Source organism: Saccopteryx bilineata, chromosome 2 (genome assembly GCF_036850765.1).
Source record: "Saccopteryx bilineata isolate mSacBil1 chromosome 2, mSacBil1_pri_phased_curated, whole genome shotgun sequence".
NCBI classification, from domain to species: domain Eukaryota; kingdom Metazoa; phylum Chordata; class Mammalia; order Chiroptera; family Emballonuridae; genus Saccopteryx; species Saccopteryx bilineata.
This window is the reverse complement of record NC_089491.1, coordinates 89,297,926-89,314,582: the sequence shown is the minus strand read 5'-3', so window position 1 is coordinate 89,314,582 and position 16,657 is coordinate 89,297,926. Positions and strand designations below refer to the sequence as shown.

Genomic DNA, 16,657 nt, shown 5'->3' with positions numbered 1-16,657 from the left:
TTGAATAGCCACTTCAGAGGGATATAGCCAATCAATTCCTCTTCTGGACACACTCCCTAGAAAAGCTCTTACACCTATGCATATGGAGACATACATAAACATGGTCATTGTATTTTTGTTTTGTTTTGTTTTGGTTTTTGGGTTGTTTTTTTTTTTTGTATTTTTCTGAAGTTGGAAACGGGAGGCAGACAGACTCCCACATGTGCCCGACCAGGATCCACCTGGCATGCCCACCAGGGGGCGATGCTCTGCCCATCTAGGGTGCTGCTCTGTTGCAACCAAGGCCATTCTAGCACCTGAGGCAGATGCCATGGAGCCATCCTCAGCACCCGGGCCAACTTTGCTCCAATGGAGCCTTGGCTGTGGGAGGGGAAGAGAGAGACAGAGAAGAAGGAGAGGGGGAGGGGTGGAGAAGTAGATGGGTGCTTCTCCTGTGTGCCCTGGCCGGGAATTGAACCCGGGACTCCTGCACGCCAGGCCGACGCTCTACCACTGAGCCAACCTGTCAGGGCTTGTTTTTGATAGTGAAAGAAAAAGGAGAAGAAGGAGAAGAAGAAGAGGAAGAAGAAGAAGAAAGACAAAGAGGAGGAGTAAGAGGAGGAGGAGGAGGAGAAGAAGAAGAAGAAGAAGAAGAAGAAGAAGAAGAAGAAGAAGAAGAAGAAGAAGAAGAAGAAGAAGAAGAAGAAAAAAGAAAAAGAAAATCTAAATATCTAGCTAAAAATGAAGGGTAAATAAGTAAGGTGCTACACTTATAACATAAACTATTATGAAAAGCTAAAAAAGCATACATCAAACCTAAGCAAAGTAATATGGACAGATAAAATAATAATATTTATTCAAAAAGCAAGATAAAGAATAATATATATACGTACACTTATAAATATATATAATATATTAAAATTACACAACATTGAATGAAAAGATACATAAAAAACTAAGACTTTTGGTCATTTCTGGGGAAAGGAGAATAGAATCAGAATAGGAATGATGGTCAAAAGAGATTTTGATTTATCTGTCTTGTTATCATTTCTATAAATCAACAAAAAAGGCTGAGAGCAAATATGAGAAAATACCAGCAGTTTTTAATTCTGGATGAGAGCAATGTATTTGTTGTATCATTCTCTGCCCTGCTCTGTAAGTTTTCTATTTCACAGAATTTTTTTTAATATGATGAAGAATCCCTAAACACTAACAAAACAGTCAAAATATCCACACATCATTGACACAAGGAGAGAGTGGCTGGAGGAACACTGAGCTGGTTGCCACACTTGTTACTGAGGAAACAGAGACCCAACTGCAGAAGAGAACCTTAGACGTCCAGGGTGGGCAAGGGACAACACAGTCCTAATTTAAGTGGTCACCAGTGTGGCCAAGAAATAAATAACCTCTCCAAGTTCTCCAAATGCACAAACACAGTTCTAAAGCCACGAATTAAAATAGAACTCTGCTTAATGATGAAAAAAATCTTTCAATAATATGAAGACGTCCAAGAAATTCCAACTCATTTTAAATAACCAATCTGAAATTAAGAAAAACCTAAATTGCAAAATATTTTGAAAAAACTTCTTTTGTATTGTAACTGCAAAAATTGTTTGTTAAGAATATTTTTCACCTGATCAGGCAGTGGCGCAGTAAATAGAGCATCAAACTGGGATGCGGAGGACCCAGGTTTGAGACCCCGAGGTCGCCAGCTTGAGTGCGTGCTCATTTGGTTTGAGCAAAGCTCACCAGCTTGGACCCAAGGTCGCTGGCTCAAGCAAGGGGTTACTCAGTCTGCTGTAGCCCCACGGTCAAGGCACATACGAGAAAGCAATCAATGAACAACTAAGGTGTTGCAACGAAAAACTGATGATTAATGCTTCTCATCTCTACCCCTTCCTGTCTGTCTGTCCCTATCTATCCCTCTCTGTCTCTGTAAAAAAAAAATATATATATTTTTCAAGCAAAGCTTTTAAGATTAAGGAAAACCCATTTATAATTAATTGGCATCTGTGTACATATAGATGCATGATAATCCTGAAAACTGTCCTATAACAGATTAAATGAGCCTTAGAAAATCTTATTCATGTTATTTGTTTATTTAATAAATCACTCTATACCAAGGAAAGGTAAATTTTAGCACAGTCCTCCCTGAATTACTGCAAATCCATCTACATGGATCTTCCTTATATGTTGCAGGGCATTGATTAGCTTCTATTCACAAATAACTGGCTTCTATGATTTCTAAGAAACAGTAATGGCAGCTAAGTCCCAATGGCAGCAGTCAAAAGTCATTCAGGAAGAGACTGGGCAGTAAGAGCCACTTACTGTCACTAAGGGTCCAAGCAGTGAGATCTTCACTCCATTCCCCCTGGGCCTTGGTATTAACTCTGGCTCGAACTGTATACTGCTCCCTGGGGTGTAAATTGTTAAGCAGCACTGATGTCAAGTTGCCTGGAACTTTAATATTCTGCTGATCACTTTTCATTTGCACAGACCTCCTCTCAATTTCAACATAAAATTCATCTTCTGAGCTTGAAAATATTGGTTGCCAGGTCAAATTTAGAGTGGTCTGACTTTTCGGTAGGAGACTGAGACCTCTTGGAGGAGGGAGACCTGGGGGAAACCAGAAAGATCATTATTTTCATACAGGATGAAGGTAACAAACAGCCCTAAAGGGTAGCTTTACAGAATAACTTGGATCCTAGAATAATACATAATTTCACAAGCTATTAAACAAATACAGTCTAGTGGCCATGCAATACTTTTTCCTACCAAAATAGCAAACCTTGAAAACAATTCTAATCTGTGGTTTGGGTAATTGTAATACAGGAACACAAACCTTTGGAGAACAATTTGGGAATATTTTTCAAGAGCCCTAGAAATTACACATACTTTAGCCCTATAATCTGACAAACAGGAAATCATCTAAAAGAAGAGAAAACCCATGTGAATGAAGATGTTCATTATAACATTATTTATAATAGCAAAATATTGAAAGAAATCAAAATAGGAAAATACCTTAATAAATTATGATATAGCTATCCAATGGATTAAAATAGATAATTGGGAAAAGTATGGAAACCCCATACAAATATTTATAATACATTAGAAAAAAAACCTCACATTGCAACTTGGTAAAAGTCATTTCTACAATTGGTCAGGGATAGGAAGGAAACTGATAGAAATGAAAACAGTGTATTTGCCAAGTTTGTGGCTTTATAGGTGAGTTTCTCTTACCATTTTGAGCCACACATTTTAAAGCAATTTAGGGATTACTTCCTCTGAACATGGAGAACCTTAAACACAATAACAGCTGTGGCAGCAGGGCCAGGCCTAGCCGGCTCTGACTCCATAAATGGCTCCCTGCATGTGCCACCTGGTCATAATAACTCACAAGAACTTGGGCTACTAGAGAAGTAACAGAATGGAAACAATATGGGTTTTAAAAGTAAAGAGACAAGAGCATGGTATAGTCTTGTGACCTTGGGAAATTTCACAACCTCTCCAAGTTCACATACAACACAAAATGAAAATGCCCATCTTCCAGACTCGGGAGGAATAAATAAGATAATTGATATGAAAATGCTTAGAATGTGCTGGATGCTCTAGTATCATGACCTGTCCCTCCCCCTCTCCTTCCTTCCTTCCTTCCTTCCTTCCTTCCTTCCTTCCTTCCTTCCTTCCTTCCTTCCTTTCCTTCCTTCCTTCCTTCCTTCCTTCCTTCCTTCCTTCCTTCCTTCCTTCCTTCCTTCTTTCTTTCTTTCTTTCTTTCTTTCTTTCTTTCTTTCTTTCTTTCTTTCTTTCTTAAATGTCTTGTCTTGTGTCAGTGGACAGAAAGGGAATCTGTGCATTTTCAGTGAATAGCTGTAATTGATTTTTAAACTCCAGATATAAAGTATTTTAAAAACATAAAATAGAGATCCTCTAACTCATGTATTCTCAGCAGGGACATTATTGCCCCTAAGGGGCAAAAATGGATTCTTAGTGTGTAAGAAAATTTTAGATATTTCAATGGTTTATAAAAGGCCATAATATACTATAAACAGATTCGTGGTATTAAAATGCATGACAGGGGAGACATTTTTTCTAAGGAGATAAATATCTAAAATGTCCTTAGGGAGAGAGAATGGGAAAAAGTAAAATAGGCCCTGGCTGGTTGGCTCAGTAGATAGAGCCTTGGCCTGCCATGCAGATGTCTGGGTTCAATCCCAGTGAGGGCACACATGAGAGGTAATCATCTGGTTCTCTTCCTGTCCCTCTCCCCTTTCTCTCTCTCTTTCCTTCTCACAGCCAGTGGCTCGATCAGTTTGAACATCAGTTCGAACATCAGTTCCAGGCACTGAGGATAGCTTGGTTGGTCCTAGTATCGGCCCAAAATGAGGGTGGCCAGGGAGATCTGGTTGGGGTGCATATAGGAATTTGTCTATCTCCCCTCTTCTCACTTGAATAAATAAATAAAATTTGTGAGAAATGCTGTTCTAACTGTTGGTAAGAAATGAGGGGATGGGTCTGTTTCCATCCCTGGGAGAGTGGCTCTCACTTCCAGCTCTGGCTGCTCTGACACTAGTGAGAACCAGCAAGTGGTCCTGCAGTTTTCCTGGCATCATGCTAAAGCTCTTATCAGACCTTTCTCTACAACATTTGCACACTGAGAGGAATGATGTCAGCTTCTTTTGCTCATCTTGAAAGTCAAGTTCCAAAATAAGCCACCTCGAATGGTTAGATAGGCTTCTAATCACTAAGCAGAAGAGAAGTTAGATGTTTTGGGACACACATGTAAACCTCCCAAGCCTATACCCGGTATAGGGGAGTAACTCAGTGGATGGTCATTTCCTTTTTCCTTTCCTTCACGAACACGACTTGCCCTTCACCCCTCCCTCCTCGCCCTCCTTCTACCATGTGTTCTGAATGTGCTCTTTTCCCTCCCTGCCTGGCCTCCATGGCCTCCGCCACTCAATCAGCACAAGTATAAATAGTGCAACTGCCAGATGAATTTAAACACAAGCATCAGCAAAATTCAAATCATGGGAAAAGAAGAACCTTCAAGAATTCTCTTTCCCATCTACCCATGAAATGTTCCAAGAGATTTCTCAATGCATGCTAGCTGGAACATAGTCTGAGTGTCTCCACACTCATATGAAAATGCTTAGAATGTGCTGGATGCTCTAGTATCATGACCTGTCCCTCCCCCTCTCTTTCTTTCTTTCTTTCTTTCTTCTTTTCTTTCTTTTTTTCTTCCTTCCTTCCTTCCTTCCTTCCTTCCTTCCTTCCTTCCTTCCTTCCTTCCTTCCTTCCTTCTGATGCATCAACCTGACCACATACCGAGGACCTCTTTGATTATGTCAGAGAGATCCCTTTATTCCTGGGAACCTATAGTATTCACTATCTGGTAGGTTCCCAGGAAGCCACTTCTTACTTATGCAATGCTTCTACAAGCACCAGAGTAGCTCTTGAGTTCAGCTTGGTTCTTTAAGGATGTGGCTGGTCAAATGAAAACTCGGTGGGGCGTGTGACGTGGGAGGTCTCTGTTAGTGCTGCACAGCCCTGCAGGGGAGCTAGGTGTTCTTCCTAGTTTCTCACTAAGTCACTCCATAGCCTTCTGCCTTTCATAGATGGACTAAAAAATAGGAAAATTTATCCAGAGGGATAAAGAAATGATGCTTTTGGGCTCCTACATAAAAAATAATAATAATAATGATTTGGGGAAAAAATTAAGTCTGAATATCTAGTATGATGCAGCATCAAATACATCACTATGGGCAAGTTATCAACCACTCTTTTCAGTCTACAAAATGGGAAAGATGACATTCTTACCCTTTGAGGCCATATGAATTAAATATATGTGAATTTGAGACCATAAAGCACTGGCCAGGAGACAGTAACAGACTATTATAGACAGTAACCCTAGAAAAGAGAACTTCACAAGAGGTCCTTCCCATGTTTTAGAGGAGGGCACTTGGGCAGCAGAGAGCTGGAGCCTCAGTTAGGGTCAAGGAAACTCACCAAATTAAGGGCTCTTCAATTGGCACAATGTAAGGCCAATAGGCAGCAACTAACATTGATTAATCAAGAAATATTGCTACAAGTATTACTTAGATACTGTGGACCCAGGACCAGCATCACTTGCAAACTTTTTAGAAATGCAAATTCTTGAGCTTCGCTCCCTATCCCCAACCTATGGCAGGGCCCAAAAATCTGTTTTAACAAGCTCTCCAGCTGATTCAGATGAACACTGATGTTTGAGGACATCGATTTAGAAACACAGAGGTATATACTATAAGAAGCAGCTTAAGGAGATCAAAGTGGCTGCCTAGAGGACACAGGACTGGAAGGTGCAGGGGTGGAGCAGGGGGCCGCTGTTCTTTAGAGAAAAGCCTTTCATCTTATTTGATGTTTTCACTACGTGCATGGATTACTTTGAAAAAATTAAAAATTACATTTTAAAACAAACAAACTGGGAATTCTGAAGTAGGTATGGCAAGAGGTTGGCCTGGGCCCCTAAGATGGAAACAGGAAACTCTTGGTACAACTCAGCAGCCAAGGGTCAGTACAGTTGCTACTGAGTAAGTTCCAACTCCTAAGGGATGTCCCTACCTTCCTGAAGGCTCATCTGCTTCCTTCTCTGTCCTCATGGACCGCCGCGGACCCCTCCCCCAGGGACAGAGAGCAGAGCGCAGTCCAAATAAAGGAACGGAACAGTTTGGCTCCAAGTTGCTACCCTTCCTGTCACTTTCCCACCCATTCAAAAGCGATCTGCTTCCATCTCCATCCCCACCCACCCACTCACCCACCACCACCCTTCCTGGTCTTCCTTCCTCTTTCCCCTTCCTCCCCCTCCCAGCCGGCTCATGAATAAATGCTATTTGCTTCAACTGACCGATAGACGCTGTTGTGAACCGTCTCACAGGTCCAGGATGCCCTTCCCCGCCCTCTCCACGCCGGATCAGCTGCACGCAGAGCTCGTATTCTGTTCGAGGTTCCAAATAGTTGAGTGTAACAATCTCATTTGTCACTGGGAAGAGGGAAAGTCCAGGAAACTTAGGTTGGCATTCTTTTACATTCTCTAAACTGGAATGTTGTTATTGCAATGTGAACTAATGTTTGATTTTTAAAAATACAATGTGTTAGAGAGGCAATTCCATCTTCAGGGCTTCACCATTCCTAATATGAGGAAAATAAGGCTTTTTAAAGGAAGTTTTCAGTTTACGATGTATACATTAATGTATGTATCTCTGTATCACCTAATCATTTCTGCTCTAGTATTTTCATTTGTAGAGAAAATCACACAAAACTTCAGCTATATAGACAACCAATATGATTAAGGGGTAAAAACATCACTTTAGAATAATACAAAGTAACTTAATTTCTACTGTGTTCAAGTACATACAGTGATGACAAGTCAGCTACCAACAGGGAAAAGATCTGAGGGTGTGCTCACATGACAGAAAAACGGATTTGTGCTGGTCACATCATTACTAAGGAAGGGTTCTGGAGTACTTGAAAGCAGATCTCAGCCCTGGCCAGTGGCTCAGTGGATACAGCATCAGCCCAGTGTATGGACAGCCCAGGTTTGATTCCGGTCAGGGCTCATAAGAGAAGCAATCATCCGCTTTTCTCTTCCTCCCTCTCCCTCTTCTCTCTCTCTCTTCCCCTCTGGCAGCCAGTGGCATGATGAGTTCTAGCGGGCAGGCACTGAGGACAGCTGGTTGATTTGAGCATCAGCCTTAGACTGGTTGCCAGGTGGATCCCGGTCAGGGCACACGCAGGAGTCTGTTGTGGGGGCACATGCAGGAGTCTGTTGTGGGGGCACATGCAGGAGTCTATTTTTCTGCCTCCCCTCCTCTCACTTGAAAGAAAGAAAGAAAGAAGAAAGAAAGAAAGAAAGAAAGAAAGAAAGAAAGAAAGAAAGAAAGAAAGAAAGAAAGAAAGAAAGAAAGAAAACAGATCCCATTAACAAATGATACATGCTGTTTCTCTCCTTAGCTATGGGGTTTAGCCAGCTTCCTTTTCCACAGATCCTGCCCAGGTAGATTTTTTGCTTCACCATATGATAAAATTCCAAGTCAGTAAGAAAAAGTGGGCTGTGTTTAAGAATCCTCAGAAGACCATTTTGTGGGTTTCTACTTGTAAAAAGAAACTATGAATTATTATCACCATATTTTTTAATGAGACCTAGCCATTGATGGAAACAGCAACCCCACACATCAGCCTTATGTCGCTGAGCTTCTGAATTTCAGCTATGCCTACTATAGCATGTACAGAGCTCAGTAATGATACCACGACTGGGTTTGACATACCCAGGCCAGTTAGCATTATTAAACTCAAAACCCTCCTTTTCATCTCCTTTTTTAAAAAATTTAAGTGAGAGGAGGGGAGATAGACTCCCACTTGCGCCCTGACCAGGATGCACCCGGTGACCCTGTCTGGGGCCATGCTCACAACTGAGCTATTTTTAGCCTTTGAGGCAGAGGCTTCATAGACCCATCCTCAGCACCCAGGGTCAACACATTCAAATCAATTGAGCCATGGCTGTGGGACAGGAAGAGAGACAGAGAAGGAGGAGAGAGAAGTGGGGGAAGCAGATGGTTACTCTCTTGTGTGCCCTGTCCGTGAATCAAACCTGGGACTTGTATATGCCAGGTTGGCGCACTACCACTGAGCCAACCAGCCAGGGCCTTCTCCTTTTTTGTAACTTCTATAATTATCTACATACAGAGGATAGAGGGCTATTTCCAGAGAGTCACAGGCATCGCGAGAATGCAGTATTGGGGGGGGGGTGCTGCCACAATGTGATATGGCAGGTCCTCTACAAGATGGCAAAATTAAAGCAGCACTGTCAGTAGACAACGCCCAGTGTTTTTTTTTTAATTGTGATTTTACATCATCATGCAACCAACTAAACTCCAATTTGTGTTTCAAAATGAATTTAACAAATCAATTAAGCTATTTTTATGAACTTTAGACATTTGAGCACATTTTGTAGAATTATTATTTTTTCATTCAGGAAGTTGGGGGAGGAGCATGTGCTCTTTGCCCACATACCCCCTCCCCCTACTTCACTCCACTCTGCCCCAACCTAAACTTTTCAGGCCCAAATTTCTCTCAAAATCTCTGTGGGTTAGGGGCCTCCAGGACAGGGCAAGATTCAAATGAAAACAAGAAAAAACAACTCAATATAGTAGCAACACTCATCCCTCAAATTCTAGCAGATTAGGTCTCTTTGTCTTTCCAGCAGACCCTGGAATTTCCTGTTATCATACTTATAGCATAAATATGTGTCTTTCACTGTGACCAACCAAGATGGAGGAACTAAAAACAGGATTGCAGAGCCAGGAAGCCTGAAAAAGAAATATTGATATAGATGGTAACTCCTGATGTGGTCTGTTCTCTGTTCCATAGTACCCCCGAATTTTAGAAAGTTGGCCCCAGAACTCAGAGGGCCCCACACTTTAGCTTGTATACTCTGAAATGAAATCCTCTGCTATAGCCACCACCATGGGGTAGAGAGCTGAGACAAGGAGAGGGATTTCTGTATTTGGGAAACATTTTTTTCCTGGTCCCACACCTCCAGCTCAATGGAGCTTTTCCTGTCCAAACCTTACCTTGAATGTGCCGCCATGCCTCATAATGATTGACAGGTTTGTAGAGGAGCTTCTTGGATTTGATTGGTCCATCCCCAAAGTAAGGTTCAGAGCTGATGTTGATGACAGCAAAGTTATGTCCAATGTCAATCACGTTTGGGGCATTCAAGGGCTTTGGAAGAACTAAACAAAATGTCAGCCATCAGATTAGTTCTTATATTTGGGTTTTATCATTGTTCTTAGTTAGGGGAGAGGGTGAGTGCCTTCACAGTTCCAACAACTCCCCCTCAGAGTCAATGTAGTCACCTGCTTCATGGTCTCTCCACTTAACTCTTGCCTCTCCAATCCATTATCACAGTCAAAGTGCTTTATTAAAATGAGTACTCCTGTGCTCAAGACCTTGCAATGGATTTCCATTACATTTAGAATAAAACCTAAAATGTGTACCATGACCTGAGGCCTTGCAGGAGTGAGCTCCTGCCTCCATCCAGCCTCCTCTTCCCCTTATCCAGCACCCTCTTGTCCCATGGACCAGCTTTCAGTTCATCTGACTAACAATACATCATGCTCCTTTGTCTTGGATTCTTTGTAGATGTCATTCTCAGGGAAGGAACGCTCCACCTTCCACTATTCTCCAGTTAACTCTTACCCACCATTCAACCCTTGCCTCCAATGTGACTTCTTCACAAGAGCTATCCTAGAAGCTCAGCTAGGCTCTCAAAGAACTTATACTTTTGCTTCATTGTAATTTTCAGAGTTTATTATTCTTTGTGACTTTGTGTGATTATTTGATATTGGACCTCCCACTAGACTATGTATTCTTTCTCTTTCTCTTTTTGGGAGGTGGGGGAGCTAAAAATAATAATTTTACAACTCTGAAGGTCAGAAATCAGACATGGGTCTCACTGGGCTAAGTGTTAGTGGGGTGTGTTTCTTTCTGCATTTTCTACGGGAGAATTTGTTTTCTTGTTCTTTCTGCCTTCTAGAAACTACATGCATTCCTTCCTTCATCTTCAAAGTCAGCAAGTTGTATCTCTCTGACCCTTCTTCCATTGTAACATATCTTTCTGATTAGAGCCAGGAAAGATTCTTTGCTTTTAAGGACTCATGTGATTAGAGTTTATCCATCTGGATAACCCAGGATAACCTCTCCATCTTAAAGACCATGCATTCTCAGAAGGAACAATAGCACCCTACCAAGGAGGTGAAAATTGGTTCTTGGGATATAAAAAAACCTTAACTATTACAATGGTTTGTAGCCTCCCACAGAGCCACAGTACATCTGTGATGTTACCTTTTTATGGTGATGGGAGCAGAGTTTTGGAATAAAATTTCTAAAAGGGTTGCTTAATGGATAATAATAAAATGGTTGTAGAACACTGCAGTAGACTCTACACTCCATTAAGGCAAAGACTAGGTTTGTTCACCAGGTGCTAAATAATTGTTTGCCAACTGAATTTCCACTAGCTCTATAGTTCCAGTAGCCTGACCTTTGACATGCTTAATTGTTGGGGATTTTTATTTCACAAGAGTGTATTTTATATCATGTAGACTCTTTCAGATTTTAGGAGACATTAAAATGTTCAATAATTTTACTTTATCTCTCTGTCTTAATGTTTTGACTCAGCATCCATAAGAATGACCTTTAAGTCTTTGCTCAATATCATCCTCTCAGGAAGCATGACTACCCTATTTTAAATTAGTCACCCCTCCAGCCCTGCCCTAGCATTCTCTACCCCCATTTCTGCTTTAGTCTTCTCCATGGCACTCGGCATCTTAGCAAACTAGACATTTCACTCATTTATTTGTTCATTGGTTATATCTCTCTATGGGAATGAAAGCTTCATAATGGGAGAGCTTTTTCTTGTTTTTCCTTGTAGTGTAGAACATTATAGTCCTTTAGTAAATTCTATTGACTGACTAAATAGAGACTGAGGAGTAAGTTGCCTGAGGTCAGGATAATAAAGTCATTAAGAAGCTTAATCAAACAGTACGCCCTGGAGGCAGACTATGCCAGTGTTAAGTCAGGTAGGTCTAGATTCACATTTCCTTAGGTCAGTTTCTGAAGTCAGCACTCTGAAAAAAGTGAGTAAATTCATTAAACCATGCTTTCCTTGTATGATCACTCAGGACAACTGTTTGTTTAAATTATCAAAATGTATATTTTATTATAACTATTAGTGCCAGTCTCTTGTGAAAGAATATTACAAAGGTAAAAAAAATGCTCCAAAAAGCTTCCTCTTAGTAATTTATTGTTTTGTTTTTGTCTTTCAATCATTCATATATATAAACTTTTTTTTTAAGTGGGAAGAGGGGAGTTGGGGAGACAGAATCCCACATCCACCCTTACTGGAATCCACCCCACAACTCCTCTCTGGAGCTAATGTTTGAATCAACTGAACTATCCTTAGCACCTGAGGCTGTGCTCAGACCAACTGAGTGTCAGTGCCCAAGGCCGACACTCCAATCAATTAAACCACTGGTTGAGAGAGAAGAAGAGAGAGAGAAGAGGGAGAGGGAGAGGAGGGGAAGAAAAGCAGATGGTCTCTTCTCATGTGTGCCCTGACCAGGGATAAAACCCAAGACATCCACAAGCTGGGCCGACACTCTATCCACTGAGCAAACTGGCCAGGGTGATATATACATATTTTAAAGTGCAAAAATCTTAAGTTAGCTCAAGGAACTTTACTTATTTACACACCCATAAAAGTCTTACCCAGGTTGAGAGAGAGAACATTTCCAGCCCCCACTAAAAGCACCAGTACCATATGTTCCCTCCTAGTCAATAGGGAACTATTATAATGAGTTCTGTCACCATATATTAGCTTTGCCAGTTCTTTAACATTATATAAGTGGATTCATAAAACATGTACTTTCTTTTGCTCATTATTATGTCTATTAAATTTATCCATAGTGTAGCAAGAATTAATTTTTTTGTTGTTTAGTTTTCCATTGTATGGTGTTATGGCTGAATTGCATTCCCCCCAAATTCATATGCTGAGGTCTTAACCCTCAGCACTTCAGAAGGTAACTGTATTTAGAGATAGGGTCTTTACGGAGGTAATTAAGTTCAAATGAGATTATTAGAGCAGTTCCTAGTGGAAATGACTGTTGTCCTCATAAGAAGATTGTTAGGATACACACACGTACATGGGGAAGACTTTATGAAGATGGAGAAGACCATCCACAAGCCTCTTAAGTGAGAGGCTGCAGAAGAAACCAACTTGGCACCTTGATCTTGGTCTTCAGGCTCCAGAACCATGACAAATCAATTTCTGTTGTTTTAGCTCCCTCTCTGTGGTACCATGTAACAGCAGCCCTAGCAAAGCAATACTTATGAATGTACTACCATATATTTATCCCTTCTAATATCTTCCCATATTTATCCCTTCTAATATTTGAGTTAATTTTATTTGGGGCTATTATGAATGAAACTGCTCTGAACATCCTTGAAGATGTCTGTTTTAAACATACACACTCATTTCTTTTGAGCATATATCTCAGAGTTAAATTGCTAAGTCATAGGGCAAGTATATGATTAGCTTTAGTATATATTGCCAGTTTTCCAAAGTCATCATACCAATTTGTACTCTGATAATAAAGCCTAGTATCTATTTTTTAATAGTGCCATTAATGAAACAGATTAATTTACCTAATGTCTATTTCCGTTTCATGAATATTAATCAATACGACAGTGAAAAGGCCTCAGTAACCTAGAACTAGAGATGCATCTATGCATTGATGTCATGTGCTGTGTCTTCCATTTTAAAAATAAAAAATAAGATTATCCTGAATGTTAGCAACAGGGTTTGTTTTTATTTTCCATGGAAAATAAACATTCCAAGAAGCTTAAAAAATAATATAATTTGCTTTGTCTCTATATTGTTTCCTTTCTTCCAAGAACATTCCAGATGTAAAAGATTATTTTAATATAATGTGAATATTCTGAATAAAATTGATCTGAGTTTGTTTTTCCAGTAATCCAAAAAAAAAACCTTGAGGATTCTGAGGTGGTTGACATGGTTTCTCAGGGCGGAGATTCCAAATCTGTGAGTCTCTATTTATGTTACTGTTATGATTGAACATTTTTTTTAAGATTATGTTCTAAATATTTACATTCATTTCATTTATAGAAATCACCTCTCAGTTCTCCCAAAGATCCCTAGTCAAATAATGAAGTGGGTCAAATAGAAACCAACCTTGGTATTCTTGCCTCCTTGTCAGTAATACAAGAGACTCAGCAAAGTGGTGCAGGGTTTGGAGCTAGGAAATCCAGATTCAAAATTGAGATTTATTGCTTATCAGATGTACTACCTTAGACCAGTTAACTAAACCCTCTGAACCTATTTTCTGACTGGTAGAGCGGAGACAACAATATCTATTGCTTAAGTTTCTAATAAAGAATAAATAAGATGAAGTATATGAGGCAGTAGCTCACTGGCTTTCCAAAGATATAGACCAAGAGCTGCTAGGTGTTTCTGTCTAAATGAATTCATATGTACTCTCCAATGTAAAATCCTTTGCTTTCCGTATGTTCACTAGCCAAGCTAGCTTGGATTGACCTTCACTTTATTTCTTCTCCTCAAGCTACAAATGTACATACATCCACATAGATTAATTTGAATTTTGAAATACAAATTAGTAGCAGGAAAAATACAACACTGAGTATGTGTGTGGGGGGGAATCATTCATGTTAATTATACAGCATAGCCTGTGCTTCAACCTAAGTGAGTAATCCTCAAAGTAAAAAATTTCCAAATTATTCTCTATGATAATGAATAGGAAATGACGACAATGATGAAACTTAATATGAAATATAAATATGGCCAGACATGTACCAGACACAATTCCAAGTGTTTTATATAGTTAATAAATCTTCACAATAACTCTGAGAGGTAGATAAACTAAGCTTCACTTCCAAATAAACAAAGGCTCAAAGGAGTGAAATTCTTTTGCCCAGGGCCACACACAACGTTACTAGCTGTAAGGGACAAAAATCAAACCCAGGGCGATGTAACTCCAAAGTCATATTCTTAATCCTTCTTTTCCATTTTTATGCACATAAAAATGTTTAAAGACTTAGTACTCTGGAAAATATCCAGAAGACATTTTAGTGGTCAGATAACATTTCTATCTAGAAGCAGCACCCAGCGATACATAAACAAAGTGTATCAAGGATCCAAGCTCTTCCTCTGGAAAATGGAGCTTACCTTTCACAGAAATGTTGAAAGGCTTTTCCACCATCCCTGCCACGGTGTTCACACTGCAGACCCAGACTCCTGAGTCAGGGGGGAGGACTCGGGGAATGGTGAAGGTGGCCACTGAGAGGTGGCCCGTGTGGTTAAAGTCTTTTGGCTGGAAAGGTCAAACACAAAAAGTAAAATAAAAGCTTGTAGGGAGGCATAAACACAAAGGTTCATAAAACACTGACCCCATCTCATTGTTTAATAAGAAGTTTTCGAGGAGAGATTAAGTTTAATGCAATGCTTGTATAATCACTGGCTTGTTTCCAAAGCTATTGTAGTAGCCCTGAAAGTTTATATTGGATTGATGCCCTCGCAGATCCTGCTGTTGTGTTTGTGTGTTTGGGAGTGAGGGGTAAATAGTTACAAGCAATTTGTTCCTTTCTGGTCTAATACAGAGAGCTGGGTGAGAGCATATGATGGCTTTCTGAAGTGTTTGAGGGGCTGTCAAGTGTGGTATAGAAGGAAAAGCCAGGGCTCTGAAGACACAATGCCCCTGAGTTCACATATCAGCTCTGCCACTTATGACCAATTCCTTAGTTACTTAACTACACCCAGCCAGTTTCCACTTCTGCAGAAAGGGGACAAGTAATGTTACATAAGAAGCTGGCTACGGGGTGGTTGGCCTTCACTGCATGGCAGCTGCTGCTTCCCTTAACTTGTGGAAAAGCCAACAAGGTTTTGGGAACTTTCAATTGGTTTCTACTACCTAATGGGTTGTTTGAGCAGAATCAGGAACATCTGATGTGTGGACATTGGTAATGGCATGTTCTACATACATACATATCCTGCCCCCAAGAGGTCACGGGGATCTGCCTATCTGTCAGGTTGGTTTTCAGTCAGCTTTGAGAGACATGTAAGCAAAACGTTTCAATATCGTTAGATAAGAAATTATACCAACCTCCTGGGGATCATTTGTGACACAGAGAAATTTGGGATAATGGAAGAGAGAGAAGAGAATGTATTAGAAAAAGTACCTTAGTCCTTTCCAGCAAAGAAGAATGCTGTCATAGCCTTAACCAGTGGTGAACACCAGAAACAAGGGTCAGGTAAAGGAGTAGAGAGACCCAAGGAATGCAATCAAATTTAAGGGAGTCTGTGGATTATGGTTTTTGAACTACAAATATAAGAACATGTCTATCTAACGTCAACAACATCATAGCCGAGGACAATGAAATTCCTAGGTGGAATCTAGCCTTAGGCTGGTTCATTACTGCACTGAAAGCATCTAATAGTGTCATGAAGGCAGATTAAGAATAACTCTTACAGCCCTGGCCGGTTTGCTCAGTGGATAGAGATCAGCCCAGTATGTGGATGTCCCGGGATCAATTCTCAATCAGGGCACAGAAGAGAAGTGACCGTCACCTTCTCTACCCCTCCTTACCCTTTCTCTCCCTCTTACCCTCCTGCAGCCAGTGACTCAATTGATCTGAGCTTCAGTCTCAGGTATTAAAAATAGCTCAGTTGATTTAAGCATTAGCCAAGACAGGAGTTGCCATGTGGATCCTAGTCGTGGTGCATGCAGGAGTCCGTCTCACTATCTCCCCTCCTCTCACTAAAAAAAACCCACCAAAGAAAAATAGAATAACTCTTACATGGAGCACTGTCCCATCTGGCTTCACCAGGGTCATTTCTTCATTAGCAGGTAGTGGCCAGCCAGATGCTTTGCAGATGGGGTTAAATTTACCACTGTTTACTTCTATGTTATCTGGCAAATCCTCTAACTTTGGGGTCTTCCTTGGCATGCCTGAGTGAAGAAAACAGAACTGTGAAATCTAATTTTTAACACAGCAGAGGTAGTAATAGTGAAAGTGGGGTCATTTATCAGGTCACTCCTGAAAAAGAACTTTC

At 40.5% G+C, this 16,657-nt stretch overlaps 1 protein-coding gene across 2 annotated transcripts in view; it reads right to left on the bottom strand.

The window, feature by feature from the left end:
* TEK (TEK receptor tyrosine kinase) overlaps window positions 1-16,657 on the bottom strand; it is a 127,380-nt gene that overhangs the window by 26,835 nt on the left and 83,888 nt on the right. For both annotated transcript variants that reach the window (XM_066257377.1, XM_066257376.1), the window contains exons 8-12: window positions 16,402-16,553; window positions 14,774-14,918; window positions 9,585-9,746; window positions 6,860-6,994; window positions 2,308-2,595 (exon numbers count right to left, since the gene is read on the bottom strand). In XM_066257377.1, the coding sequence (XP_066113474.1) occupies window positions 2,308-2,595; window positions 6,860-6,994; window positions 9,585-9,746; window positions 14,774-14,918; window positions 16,402-16,553 (882 nt within the window). The remainder of the gene's footprint in view (window positions 1-2,307; window positions 2,596-6,859; window positions 6,995-9,584; window positions 9,747-14,773; window positions 14,919-16,401; window positions 16,554-16,657) is intronic.